The following is a 15,095-nucleotide window of genomic DNA, read 5'->3' as shown; positions in this document are numbered from 1 at the left end:
CTGGTTCCCCTGTTTATTGTCGCAGCGCTGACTCCTTTACTTACCATCGAGCAAGAGGGATGCTGGATCAAGCCCCAGATTCTCACAACCAGGTATGTTCTGATCATGGAAATCATGTAGCAAAATGCCCAGCACCAACTCCTCACTCATCATATACTTCATAAAATTTTCATCATCTGATGGAACCCCATACTGCAGATGGTGGGTTACTGTGGCATTTTCGCCACTAAAAGGCAAACCAGAGACATTAAAACATAAATAGCATCACACAGCAACTCAAAAAATGAGTTTAAGCAATAACTTTTTTTTTTTTTTTAAGTTTTGCATGTTCTTCCAGTACAAAATAGCAAAGGCTGTCCTGTTCTGTCCTGGAAGAACATAGGTTCATCACAAAAATTTGAAGGGATCCTAAACCCTTCCTCCACCTAGTACCCACGCTCTAGGAATCCACTGGCAGAGGCCATCAAAGGGAAAGTTGAAGCCCATCTATGGTCAAGATGCCTTAGACGATCCCAGGCTTGACCCAGCATCGGTCCCAATTCCAGCCTCCATCCCTTAAGGCAAGCCAGGGAAGCCTCCTCCTTTCTCCACACACACTCCTTCTCCATGTTCTCAGCATTGCCCCCACAAAGGTGTGTCAGGGATATTTAATTTAACCAGTTCTTTATTTGACCTATGAAGATGTTTAAGGCACAGCCCAAGTTTCCTGTCATTGGCTGGGTCCAGAACTTCTGAATATTGACAGAGACCACCCTGTGTATCAGCAACAAATGATGCTTCCCTGCTTTGTCCCAAAGTGAGAAACTTTTCTGTCCCATTACCAGAGGCCCCTAGGGCAAGAGAACCAAGCCTTGTAACTCTCAGTAATGGGACCTGAAGAAAGGGGAGTTTCATCTTCCTAGAACATTTTTTCCCATTTCTAAAATTAAAATAATCAAGGGCTACCCTCCATTAATAAGTGTCCAATGCTACTCTTTAAATGCTGCTTCAACATTTAGTTCATTCATAGTTATCTTATCACTTTGGTTCAAGATGGGCCAGATTAAGAACCAGCAATAAAATAATTAGCAGGACGCCACATTCCAGACTATGACCTTGGGGAAGTTTTGCAGACACACCAGTCCCATTAGAGTGAATCAGGCCATGGCCCCGCTAGGATAGGCAAAGCGCTCCCTCTTCTGGCCAGAGGTGACATAGGCCGGATTGTTATTAACGGAGATGTGCCAGATCCTGCAGATGGAATGAGTAATGAAGAGTGAAGACTCTGAAGAAACTCACTGTTTCAAGGATGCCACTACAGGGAGGCGGAAAATGCACTTTCAAACTGCAGTCCAGCTACCCTAGTTTGCAGGTGTCTTAACTTGTTCCCTGAGCTCTGCCCCCTAATTATCTCTAATGATGATTAACACCTAGACAGCCAGCCACCCTCATTCCCAGGGGCAAGGGCTTCAGCTGGCTGATTAAGATGGCCAGAGGCTGACTTTCAGAAGACCAGGTCACAGGCTGAATGGGAAAATCAGGCCACCTAGCCTGACCTGGCTAGCTCATTAGGATAATCCCCCATGGCAGGTCACAGGGTAAATTTACATAAGGCTGAATTTTGAGAAAAGAGAATTTTCAGGGCCTTTCCCCCAGCTGCCCACCACTGGAATGAGTCTAGCTGCCAATAAACCAAAGGGCATTTTTCTATGTTCCTGTTGGGCCAGTCTAGGGCTGAGGTCGCAATGCCCCTGTAGACACAAATGCATGTGTTGGGGATTTAGCCACCTCCCACCCATGTGCAGCAGTGCCTTTGGGAAGCAATGGCTTTCCTTCCTCAATTCAGTACTTTCGAACCTCTGCCTGGACTTCTCGAAATAAAATGCAGAGATGTCATCATAAGTACCATGTTCACTGCAGGTCTTTTTTTTTTTAGAAGGAGTCTCACTCTGTCACCAGGCTGGAGTGCAGTGGCACAACCTGGACTCATTGCAACCTTCACCGCCCGGGTTCAAGAGATTCTCCTGCTTCAGCCTCCTGAGTAGCTGGGATTACAGGCATGTGCCACCACACCCAGCTAAATTTTGTATTTTTAGTAGAGACAGGGTTCCACCATATTGGCCAGGATGGCCTCAATCTCCTGATCTTGTGATCTACCCACCTCGGCCTCCCAAACTGCTGGGATTACAGACCTGAACCACAGCACCCAGCCCACTGGGGGTCTTTGAAGAAGGAGATCAAAGCAGCCTGCATGGTATGTATCTGTAGACTTCAGGTCTGTTTGGCCCCATACCATGGTGCCACCGGCCACCATGGAGGAATGTAAATTCCTCCCTTCCCAGGTCTGCTAATATTATTAGGGTTTGGAGAACTTAAGGTTTGAAAAAGGAATGTCAATATCATATAACTTTTGATGATCATATTCCAGAGCCATCTCAGGAATAATGGAACAAAGCTTTGATATAAAATTTAAGTCATCTCCAATAGTCCCAATGGTGTAAAGGATAATAAACCAGCTCCCCACACATACACCCTGATGCCTGCTTCTCAAGAACAGTAAAGATGAGAGGAAAATTTTAAAAATAAAAAATGCATATGGGTGTGTGGCATCCGTAGTGCCTATAGCAGATACACAAACAGAAGCAATCACACTCAACCCTCGACAGCTGTTAACTCCATGGAAGGGAATAGTATCGGTTATTGGTGGTGGCCGTGGAGAATAAAGCAGGCAGAAGGTAGACATTTCCTGTACATACCTCTTTATGTCTTCTCGTCTTTTTTTTTTTTTTTTTTTTTTATGACAGAGTCTCGTTCTGTCACTCAGACTGGAGTGCAGTGGCACAATCTCAACTCACTGTAACCTCCCCTCCCGAGTTCAAGAGATTCTCCTGCCTTTGCCCCCCAAGTAGCTGGGATTATAGTCACCGGCCACCATGCCTGGCTTATTTTTGTATTTTTAGTAGAGACAGGGTTTCACCATGTTGGCCAGGCTGGTCTCAAACTCCTGACCTCAAGTGATTCACCCGCCTTGGCCTGGGATTACAGGCATGAGCCACCACACCTGGCTCCTCTTTATGTCTTTAATACTAAAGGAGTAATACAGGAGAATGTACTCCTGTATTACTTGTGCTCCTCAAAAGCAAATGCCTATACATAGATTATATCACTTACATCACAGCATTACCTGAGACCGATTTCTACTTCTATCCATAGCTTATTTGAGCACTCACTGTGAAACAGAAATAATTTATCTGGGACTGGGTGACCCTGGTTGAATCATACCACTAATCTGGGCTTCCTTTTTCTCATTTGTAAAATAAGGGAGTTTAGCCCGTTGGTGTAAAAGACCTTCCCAGCACTGATGCTCTATGATTCTATTACTGGTTCCCTTCATGCTCTGAGGCTCTGGGAAGCCCTGCTAGGTAAATGATGAAGGGTGGGGTGGGGGGACCTCTTTCCAAAGGAAGAGATCAAAATGTAATGTTCCACACTCTTACCTGAAGTCCACTATTTCAACTGAAGTGAAATAACGACTCAGAGAGGGCGATGTACCGTACACATCTGTGAGCTAAAACCAACAGACGCAAATAAAACCACACACATTACGGACAGATCACATTACACATCACCTGACAAAGCAAAACTACTTTAAGACGAAGGAGATTCCACTCTAGCCAGGAATCAACTCATCTGGAGGTTCTGGATCTAGACCTAGGAACATTTGAGCCTATCGTAAACCAAAACTCAAGTTAACACTATTTCAAAATAACTGCATTTATAAGGACCACATGACTCAGCTTCTCTCAGAAGTTACACTGGCACCTCGTGGCCTTAGTGGTGAGAAGGTCAGCAGCTGGAGCCCACACAGACCTCACAGACCGTAGAAGGAGAGAAGACCCAGAAGCAGCTGCTGGACAGCAGCAGCACAGACCACTCAGCACCGGGGACATTGCTTAGCCCGGGGTTTCTTTCTTCCTTCTCCAGAGCTTCATTGCAAAGACAAACAGCCATGCTAAGCCATGGTCTAGCAAAAATACAGCGGCTTTATTTAATGCATGAAACATTGCAAGCATCATAAGAAAAATAATGACACCTGTGTTTCCACTACCTAGCTTTCATGTCTTCACATTTTGCTATATTGGGTTTAGCCCTTTAATTTAAAAAATAAAATAAAGCTAAAGTGACTCCTACATAGTATTCAGTTCCTCCTCTCTCTCTTCCTTCGTACTAACCATCACCCCGAAAGTGGCATGCATCTTTCCTTGCAAATTACTACTTCCTTATGTATTTTTACAAATTACTTCCTTATATAATCATAACAAACTATAATTTGTGTTTGTATTCAAACAAAAGGCACCATATTCTACATAATCTTCTAAAACTTGCTTTTTTTCCACTCAGAGTTATATTTAAGATTTACTCATGAAGTAAATCCCAATAAAGGGCATTCACCTAACTTCTGCATAGATTCCTTTAAATGATGATGCCAGCTTATCCATTCCTCTGTGGGTGATCACATGCACTATTTCCAACTTTCCCCTATTACACTCTAAGCTAAAGCAATCATCCTTGATGTCTCTGTGCATCTCTTCTTGGACATGTAGGAGTTCCCACTGGGCATACACCAAGAAAAGGAATTGCTGGGTCCAAGGGTAGGTGCATCTCCAACTCCACAAAAATTGCTCTCCCTTTCCCATTCCTCCCAGGAATGTATACATATCCATGCCCCACATCCTTACCAGCACTTAGTGTTACCAAACTTAAATTTCTGCCACTCTGATGGGTACGAAATAGTGCTTCATAATGTTTTAATTTGTACCGCCTTGCTTACTAGAGAGGGGAACATCTTTTCCTGGGTTTATTAACTCTTTGGGACTTCCAGTCTCTGAATTTCTCACTCATTTCCTGTCCTTCTCTTGGCTTCTCTGTCTTTTTCTTATTTATCTAAAGTGGTTAGTTGTATATTCTGGATTCTAGTTGTTGATATTATGTTACAAATATCTTTCCCCAGGCATTGAGTAGTTGTGTTTCAGAGATCTGAATCCTAAACTAACAGTACTCAGGAGCATGTGCCATCCCCAGCTACAGTCATTACGGCTTAATGACCTATTACTTCATTCAATAACAAGCGGTAGAACATACAGAAAATAGCAGTGTCCTATGGAGCTCACCTTGTCTCCCCTCAACTCTAAATGGAATATCAAGGACACTGCACTTCCACAATGCGTTCCCATTGAATGCAACATGTACAACCCATCTCTCAAAGAGAGAACAACAGATGAGAGTACCTGCTATTTGTGCTCTTCTAATCTTGTCATTATTATTGTGATCTTTATAAAAACCTGGCAGAACAGGGATTAACATATCTCCCCTTTTCGCTGGAAGATAAAACAGCACTCCATTCTGTGAGATTAAGAAACCTGCCCCAGATCACTCTGCTCATAGAGAAGCCAAAGTTCAATCCTAAGTGTTATGGACACGAAAAACTAGCTTCTTCCCATCTTACCACAGACCCAGTGAGGATGCAATGGATACATATACAGTGAAGAAAAGTGTCTCCTGAATATCGAGGAGGGAAGAAGCATAAAGGGACAAAAACGTTCAGAGAAAATGACTGGGTCATTTCACAGCTCTGAAACCCCAGTGCACAGGACGTTGCTGATAGGCTGACAGTTATTTAGAAAACACACGAACTAGGAAAGCAGCTTTCACAGGGATGCTGTGATGGGGAGAGGATGAGGATGCTGCAGAGGAGAATCTCTTCAAGCACTAATGTCAAGCACTCATGTCTCTCTCTTCCTTTTGGATTGAGCTTCCTATGGCAGGGGTGATGTCTGTCCTTCCTTCCAGTCTTCCCTGCTTCCTCCTTCCCTTCTTTCCTGTATTAATCTTTAGGGCCCAGTAAGTGTTTTGCACATAATAGGTCTTCAGCAAAATTTTTAAGTTAAAATTTTCAGGTAACTTATGGAGTGGTGGATTAGATCCACTTTTAGTGTGCATTGGAAGATTCTTTTTGATAACATGCTCCTCTGCTGTACTTAGGACATACTTACATTTTGGGACCTGTTAGTTACACTGCCCCACCTTGGGCCCAAAGAAGTGAAGTGGGGGATGGGGGCTCCTCAACCCTTATTCTGGTGTCTCCCACACAATGTCTATGAGGCTTGGTGCAAACTGAGCAAGTAGCTCAGTGACTTGATTAGTTGAGTCTGATGCAGTGGCTAATTAGACACAGCTTCCAGAATAAGAGAGGTGCCATCATTAACTCCTCACCCATGCACAGGGTGTGGCAGTTCACATGTAAATAACAAGCTGGCTTAAGCAGAGTAGTGGTCCCAACCCTGAGAGGATGAGATGGTGCACGCCTGTAATCCCAGCTACCTGGGAGACTAAGTGGGGAGAATTGCTTGAGGCCAGGAGTTTGATATCAGCCGAGGCAACAGAGTGAAAACTGTGAAGAAAGAAAGAGAGACAGAGAGAGAGAGAGAGAGAGAGGAAGAAGAAGAAGAATGGAGAGAGTGAAGAGAAGGAAGAGGAGGAGGAGAAGGAGAAAGAAGGAAGGAAGGAAGGAAGGAGGGAAGGAGGGAAGGAGAGAAGGAGGGAGGGAGGGAGGGAAGGAGAAAGGGAGGGAAGCAAGGAAGAAAGAAAGGAAGGAGAGAGAAAGGAAGAGGAAGAAAAGGAAGGGAGGAACGATCCAAGATGGCCGATCGCTAACATCCCGGGATTGCAGCTCTCAGGGAAGGCACGAAGAACTAGAGGATGCCACACTTTCAGACAAAGTCTGGTCGCTCACGAAGCAGAAGATCCCCCAGTGGTGGAAACACATGAGTCGCCAGCACGACTCTCGTGGTCGGCGCAGCGGTTCCGCCGGCACCTCGACGCGGCAGCACTTGGCGCAGAGTAAACGGGACCCGTTCCCCTTCTGACCGAGGTTTGGAGCCCCGGGAAGGCAGAGTCGCCTACTACCGACACAAGAAGGAAGCCCGACAGGAGAATCCTGGGCAGAAAAGCACCATCAGTTTTAACGCCGCTGCTCTGGCCCTGGGAACTAACAACCTGGACGTCCACTCAAGAGACCTAATCTGAAAGTTGGTTATTTCAAAGACAGCAGGAGGATAAATTTACAATGATGGGAAGAAACCAGCGTAAAAAAGCTGAGAATACTCAAAATCAGAACGCCTCTCCCTCTAAAGATGATCACAGTTCCACATCAACAATGGAACAAGGCTTGATGGAGAACGAGCGCATCCTGATGACAGAATCACTCTTCAAGGAATGGATAATAACAAACTTCGATGAGTTAAAAGAACATGTTGTAGCCCAACGTAAAGAAACTAGGAACTTTGAAAAAAGGTTTGATGAAATCCTATTGAGAATAGACAACTTAGAACAGAGTATGAGTGAATTAATGGAAATGAAGAATACAATACAGGAACTCCGAGAAGTATGCACAGGTTTAAACACTCGAATTGTTCAAGCAGAAGAAGGGATATCAGAGGTCAAAGTCCAACTTAATGAAATAAAACGTGAAGAAAAGATTAGAGAAAAAAGCATAAAAAGGAATGAGCAAAGTCTCCAAGAAATGTGGGACTATGTGAAAGACCAAATTTACGTTTGATAGGCGTACCTGAATGCGACGGAGAGAATGAATCCAAGCTGGAAAATACCCTTCAGGATATTATTCAGGAAAATTTTCCTAAACTAGCAAAGCATGTCAACATTCAACCCCAGGTAATACAGAGAACACCACAAAGATATTCCTCAAGAAGAGCAACCCCAAGGCACATAATCGTTAGATTCACCAGGGTTGAAACGAAGGAGAGGATACTAAGGGCAGCCAGAGAGAAAGGTCAGATAACCCACAAAGGCAAGCCTATCAGACTTACAGCAGATCTCTCGGCAGAAACTCTACAGGCCAGAAGAGAGTGGGGGCCAATATTCAACATCCTCAAAGAACAGAACCTTCAGCCCAGAATTTCATATCCAGCCAAACTAAGCTTCACAACTGAAGGAAAAATAAAATCTTTTATGAACAAGCAAGAAGTCAGAGATTTTATTACCACCAGGCCTGCTTTACAAGAGCTTCTGAAAGAAGCATTACACACAGAAAGAAACAACCAGTATTAGCCTTTCTAAAAATACACCAAAAAGTAAAGAGCACCAACATAAAGAAGAATTTACACCAACAAATGGATAAAACAGCCAGTCAACATCTAACGGCAGTAACCCTAAATTTAAATTGACTGAATTCCCAATCAAAAGACACAGCCAAAACCCAACGGCATGTTACATCCAGACCTGTTTCACATGCAAGGATACACAAAGACTCAAAACAAAGGGATGGAGAAAGATTTACCAACCAAATGGAGAGCAAAAATAAATAATAAATAAATAAAAAGCAGGAGTTGCAATTCTTGTATCGGATAAAATAGATTTTAAAGCAACAAAGACGTAGTGGTAAAAGGCTCAATGCAACAACAAGAGCTAACGATCCTAACACCCAGATACGAGACTTAGATTCAATGAGACAGAAAATTAATAAGGATATTAAGGACTCGAACTCAGATCCGGAACAAGTAAACTTAATAAATATTTATAGAGCTCTCCACTTTAAATACATAAAATATACATTCTTGTCAATACCACATCACACCTACCCATAAGTTTAAATGAAACATTGATTGGCCATTATTAATACCCAATTTTTTTCAAAATAAAGCAATATTTCCATTTACTCTCCCTCTTTCTCTTCCTCTTTCTTCCTATCCTTTACTTATTGTTTTTTTCTTTCCTTCTCTCAAAAAAAAAAGAAATCAACTTGTAAACCTCTAGATCCAGGTCGGCAATGTCTCTTTCATTGCTTGATTTCCTTTCTTCCCTTCCCTCCCTCCCTCCCTCCCCTCCCTCCCTCCCTCGCTCCCTCCCCACTTCCTCCCTTCCTTCCTTCATCCCTTCCTTCCTCCCTACCGTCCTTATTCCCTTCCTTCCTGCCTTCCTCCCCCCCCCAAAAAAAAAAAGAAAAGGAAGGGAAAGGAAGAAGAAGGAGGAGAAGGGGAAGGAGAAGAGAAGAAGAAGAACATAGAACTGTGAAGGAGAGGAAGAGGAAGAAGAAGGAGGAGGAGGAGGAAACTTTTGGCCCCATCTTCACCCCGCATCCTCCAGAGGGGAAAGTGGCTGGAGAGAGAGCTAATAATCCATCATGCCTATGTAATGAAACTTCCATAAAAATCTCTAAAAGAGAGTCTGGAGAGCTCCCAGGTGACTGAACACATCTACACAAGGGAGGCTGGCATAGCTGAAAAGGACATGGACACTCGCGCTCCTTCCCACATGCCTGCCCTATGTACTTTTTCATCTGCCTTTTGATATCCTCTGCCCGTAAAGGACACATTACATGTGTCCATACATGTAATGCTTCCCTGAGTTCTGTGAGCCATTCTAGCAAATGATCAAACCTGAGGCGGGGTTTTGAAAACCTCCAATTTGCAGCTGCTTGATTGGAAGCAAAAGTGAGAACCTAGACTTGTAATTGGCATCTTAAGTGAGGGAATTTTTGTGGGGCTGAACCCGTAAACTGTGGGGTCTGCACTAACTCCAGGCAGATCACGTCAGAATTGAACTGGATTGCAGGACACGCAGCTGGTGGCAGACAATCGGTTGGTGTGGAAAAAACCACACATGTGGCCACAGAAGTGTTCTGCATTGAATGTGAATATAGAGAAAAAAATAGTTTTTCCTCCACAAATACCCATTTCCATTTACCTTTTATATCCAGAAACTTCTGAAAGTTGCCCTAATGGAAGAAAGGAGCTATTGATGTTACAATAAGACAGCAACACCTCCTGAGCATATTTGCTTGGTAAATGAAGGGCAGGAATCTGTCACCTCACTATGCCTTCCTTTGATCATCTGTAAATATGGTAATTCTTTAAAAATGTTTTTCAAGTTATTTTTATGTAATGTCATTTGCACCTGAGGTATACAGAGAAACTGCACTGATTTCCGTTTATCAGAGAAGAAAATGGCTCAGAGAAATCTGTGGATCTGCCACAGGCATCAACGTCAGTCCCTGCTCCTTTGCCACTACCTAGTGATGAGCTCAAAATACCTAAAGAATTTCCTTGTTTCTGCCTCTGTGCAAGAGATATGGTTGTAAGATGAAAAATGACCATTCATTTCCCTTTGAAATAGACAGTTTTCTCTGCTATAGGTGACACATGTGGATGCTGACTCGTTTTATTTCTGCTCAGCAAATGCAAAACCTTTCCTTTAAAAAAGCAACCAAGAAGAAAGCAGCAAGAAGCTTCTCACTCTGCAACTTGCTTCAGGAAGCAGGTGGGAGGAAAGGAGAAAAGGGAGCTGAAGATAAGATATAAAGGAAGAGACTCTGGGGACTCGAGGGAAACGGTGGCAGGGGTGAGGGATAAAAGACCACAAATTGGGTACAGTGTACATTGCCCGAGTGATGGGTGCACAAAAAGCCAGAAATCACCATTAAAGAATTTATTAATGTAACCACACACCATCTGGTCCCCAAAAACCTATAGAAATAAAAATAAAATAAATAAATTTAAACAATCCAAAAAAATTTTCAAAGATATAAATGAAGAGAAGGAGAAAGAGAAACCTGGAGTAATCATCACAGGATACAAACTCCTGTGATAAAGAAGCAATCAAATTGTATGCACGGGTGCCCAGAAACTGACTCTGATGTGACCTGGATGGAACCGCCTCTTCAGGAGCTTTTGTAGGAATCAAATCAAATGGAAGCCAGATAACCAGCACTCATTCCATTCAACCCAGCAATGGCAGAGAAGAGTCTAACAGAGGGCAGGCGGCTCTTGCCTAGATTTTCTTACCAAAATTTCTGGGTCTGGCTGTGAACCACCCTGTCTTTGACAGGATGATCAGGATGACCCAACCAACCCTCCTAGTCTGGTTGCAGAGCTTCCATCTCACACAGGGGTTCATTCTGCTGCATTTCTCACCCCATGACTGACACCACCATCCATCTGTCCAATCACTCAACCAGAGCCTGGAGTTACGCTCTCCCTCACTACCACCCAGTCAGTCACAGACTCCTGTTGGGTGAGGATACCTCTTAAGCCTCATGCAAATCTTCCTTGTTTTCCTGACACTGCCCTAGTTCAAGCCTCCCTCATCTCTCACCTGGACTATTGCAACACCTTCTAACTGATCTCTTCCTCCAGTCTTTCTCCACCAAAACACAGAAAGGCTAGAAGGAATCAATCTAACCATGTCAATCTGCTGATTAAAATATTTTGGTGGCTTACCAAAGAGTGGGAAAGCCTTCATGACCTGACCCTGCCTTCCTTTTTAGCCTCATCTCTGCAAGCTGTCACCACACAGCATTGGAAGGCCACAGTATTCTACTTTGCACATCCTTTGATGTTCCATGCTTTTTTATTTAGAAAATTCCTACCTCGTTTCAAAACTCATCCTGAGCATCACTTCACTTAAAGGCTTTCACGCCTTCATCTTCACCTCAGGTCGCTCAGGCGCCTCTCCTTTGCCATTGAAAACCACGCTAGAACACATCACGCTGTTATAAACCTATCTTTTTAGTTACTTCTTGTACTTGGACTGTGAGCCCACTGAGGGCACAATGTGGTCTGGCACTTGGCGTGCTGTCTAGCACATCGCAGACCCTCAATGAATACTACAGGTTGGATTAAATATAGGACCTGAGGAAGTTAAAAGAACAGCATCCTCCAGCATTTATGCAACTGGAGGCCAGGACTCTTCCTTCTGGCTTTGCACTACAGTAAAGATATTTACTTATTTCTTTTTAACAAACTTTTATGTTCAGGAGAAAACATGTGCAAGTTTGTTATAGAGGTAAACTCGTGTCACAGCAGTTTGTTTTACAGATTATTTTGCCACCCAGGTACTAAGCCTAGTAGTATCCAATAGTTATTTTTTTCTGATCCTCTCCTTCTTCCCACCCTCCTTCCTCCCACCCTCCACCCTTAAGTGGGCCCCAGTGTGTGTTGTTCCCCACTTTGTGTCCATGTGTTCTCATGATTCAGCTCCCACTTGTAAGTGAGAACATGCAGTATTTGGTCAGACAATATATTTATAAGCATCATTTCCTGCTAAAATACAGACAAATAATCCAAATATCAAGAACTCCTTAAGCCATACGTAAGATGGAATTACCCTTTCGGTGAGCAGGTGAGGCAAATCCTCTTCAGCAACACACTCCTCTGGAATCTTCAGTGAGACCAAGAATGTTTGATCTGATGATAATTCAAGTATTTCATCTTCATCTTCATCAACATAAGTCACTAAAGAGAGCAGGGGAGGTGGAAATGAAAAACAAAAGTAAACATCTGCCTAAAATAATAAATTTTTCATCCCATTGACTACGTACTTATACATAACTATGAGCCTCAAGGGTAAAGGCTGAACACAGCAGGCAAGTGTAAGCAGAAATGCTTTCTCCACTCAGTGAAATTCAGTAAAATACAGGGGGTCTGCCTCCATCAGGAGAAAAAGCTTGTTTTATGGCAAAAGAGCCTCAGATTCCACTGAATACAGACTGTGGAAAGGGCCAGAGGGGGTAGGAAGAATACGAACTTCCTTTTAAACTGAAACTGTAGCTTAGCTAGGTACACAGGTGTCAAGCCAGGTACTAGCGGATGGTGGAGGAAATGAACATGATTGATGGAGGACAGGAAGTGGGAGCAAACAACTGCATCAACTCACCTCCCAATTCTGTGCTGGCAAAGACCGCCATGAAAAAGTAGTATCATTAACCCAAACAACAGAGGTGGGACTAGAAAAGGAGCGTGCAAGCCCATGTCTTGAAGTCTCCCCAGGAAGACAGAAGACAGGCATGAAGTCATTGCTCTAGACTATGTCTCACTAGACAGGTATGTTGACACGCTCTGCTTGCAGAAGGGAAGTAAAATTTGCTGAGAGCCCCAGGTGTGCAGGAATTAACTTCCTGGGACAATTAGTTACGTGTTGCTGCTTGTGTTCTAATGACTGCTATCTAACTGATTTTTAAGTAGTTGGAACTAAAGGAAAATCACGCAAAGTGAGGAGCTAGGCACCAGAAGCTGGCACTAGTGTGCTAATTATGCTCTCCTGGCTCTATGCCAGCCTCACCAGCTGGCCTCACACAGGAGACCATCTCTCTGGCCCTGAGAAAGCGTGGGTGGGAAGAACCAGGTGCTCATATTGCCATGGACTTGTGGAATAAATTTAGTGCTTGTAATGGAAGGGCAGGTAGAAAGGAGGAAGATTCCTGGTATTCCTGTTATTCATTCTGTGAGGACATCTGGAAATGTGAGGCATTAGGGGCAAGGAATGTGCAGAAACCAGTTAATATCGTAGGCCTGAGATTGGTAGCCAAGAAAGGCTTCTTCAAAATTCGCCCCAGCTGGCATCCTAGAACCTGGATTTTAGGAGGGTTCCCACCCTTCCCTGACAGGGGCTCACCATGCCTCAACTATTTGTACAATGTGGCTAACATCTCCTTTCCTTCTGGGAGTCTGGATTTTTGGTGCATGCTAGGCAGAAGCTACATGTATGATAAACCCCCAGTGAAAACCCTGGGCACTGAATCTCTAATAAGCTTTCCTAGTAGATGAGATCTCATATGTGCTGTCACAGCCTATTGCTAGAGGAATTAAACAAGTGTGAAACTCCACTGAGAGAGAACTCTTGAGAGCTTGCTCCTGGTTTTCTCTGGATTTTGCTGGATAAATCATTTTATCTAACGTATCTTTTTGCTGTAATAGATCATGGTCATCAGTAGGACTGCATGCTGAGTCCTGTGTATCCTCCTAATAAATTGGTGAATCTAGAAGTAACCTTGGGGACCCCCAAACATAGAGAATAATCCCTGTGTCCTTACTTGTTATAAGTCATGACATTATGTTGTATGATTAAAAAAAAGTTATGCCTTTATAGCAAAAATCTTGCAAAGTACAGGAAATCATAACAAAGCTAAGAAACACATATTAATAATACTGAAATCAAGAGGGTTTTTCCTCCTATACTTGATTATATTTGAGGTCTTAACAAACAGGTAATTTATATCCTGCTTTTGTTGTTGCTATTATTGCTTACTTATCCTGATTCTTTTGTCATATACATCAAAGGCCATTCCCATGTGCTTAAAATTCCTTGCAAAGATTATTTTAATTGATTCGTAATGTTCATAATAGGCTCACCTATTTTCTTAAAGATGACATTTATCATTTTCAGCTTTCTACTTCTGTTAATAATATTGCAATGGATATCTTTGAGCTCTATACCTACCATGTAGATTTCCATAATAGATTTCAATGCATCAGAAAACACTAGGGATGCCAAGAGGATAGATATAAGATTCAAGTAACTGCTAAACTCAAGGATACTGAGAGGAGATACCAAGTGTGAAAACAGGCCTTCCATAATAGCTCTAATGAAATGCGCTTAATGTGTGTCATTTCATGGATCTGTACCAAGATCTAGCTAAATAAGTTGTGTGTGTCAAAATAATAACAATAGTAACAATGACAGGCTTATCCAGTCAGTAGAGTTTTTATGTCACTAATCAGATAATCTGGGCTGTACTTTTTCATGTAGAAAAACTTATTTTAAAAAAAATCACAAAAACATACGTTACACATTGAAGGAACATAAAAACAGCCATTTGGCTAAAATATAAGAAAATTAAGCTTGACAGAGAGGCCTTAAATGCCAGATGCCTTCAAGGGGTAATGGAGTGTTGCCAGATATCTCCCACGAATAAAGTAGAGGCTGGTGTTTAACGGAGGTTAATCGGGTGGTCACGGACGGGATAAAATAGAGCTGGGAGAGAGGAGGCCGAGAGGCCAACAGGCACAAGTTTGGAACAGACTGATTTGACTGACAGCAGTGGGAACAAAAAGAAAAAAAAATGAGAAAGGCCAGGAGAGTGGAAACAGAGCTGGCTTTAAAGGTAATCAGACTTAGTTTAAACTCCTGCTGGCTATTTGTTAGCCATGTGACCTCTGAAGCTGCTTCCCCAGCAGAAATTTCAATACCTACAATGTAGGTGACAGCAAAGATGAAAAACAACATGCGTAAACTATCCCGCATGGTGCCTTGTAGTAAGTGGG

At 43.0% G+C, this 15,095-nt stretch overlaps 1 protein-coding gene across 1 annotated transcript; it reads right to left on the bottom strand.

The window, feature by feature from the left end:
* Positions 1-15,075, bottom strand: LOC118147736 (TPA-induced transmembrane protein-like). Its single transcript, XM_035274162.3, has 4 exons — positions 15,025-15,075; positions 12,160-12,336; positions 3,477-3,547; positions 1-226 (listed from the first exon to the last, which is right to left on the bottom strand). The coding sequence occupies exons 1-4, from the start codon at positions 15,073-15,075 to the stop codon at positions 37-39; spliced, it is 489 nt and encodes a 162-aa protein (XP_035130053.3). The 3' UTR covers positions 1-36.
* Between the last annotated feature and the right edge of the window lie 20 nt (positions 15,076-15,095).

Source organism: Callithrix jacchus, chromosome 15 (assembly GCF_049354715.1).
Source record: "Callithrix jacchus isolate 240 chromosome 15, calJac240_pri, whole genome shotgun sequence".
NCBI classification, from domain to species: domain Eukaryota; kingdom Metazoa; phylum Chordata; class Mammalia; order Primates; family Cebidae; genus Callithrix; species Callithrix jacchus.
Note: the sequence above shows the minus strand (reverse complement) of the source record. Positions and strands in the feature narration are given on the sequence as shown.

Excerpts from the sequence above, each read along its gene's own strand:
- LOC118147736 (XM_035274162.3), bottom strand. The coding sequence starts at position 15,075 with ATGCGGGATAGTTTACGCATGTTGTTTTTCATCTTTGCTGTCACCTAC. Across the intron at positions 12,337-15,024 it reads TCTTTGCTGTCACCTACATT|GCAGATGTTTACTTTTGTTT; the intron begins GTAGGTATTGAA and ends TTATTATTTTAG. Across the intron at positions 3,548-12,159 it reads CTCACCTGCTCACCGAAAGG|CTCACAGATGTGTACGGTAC; the intron begins GTAATTCCATCT and ends TGTTGGTTTTAG.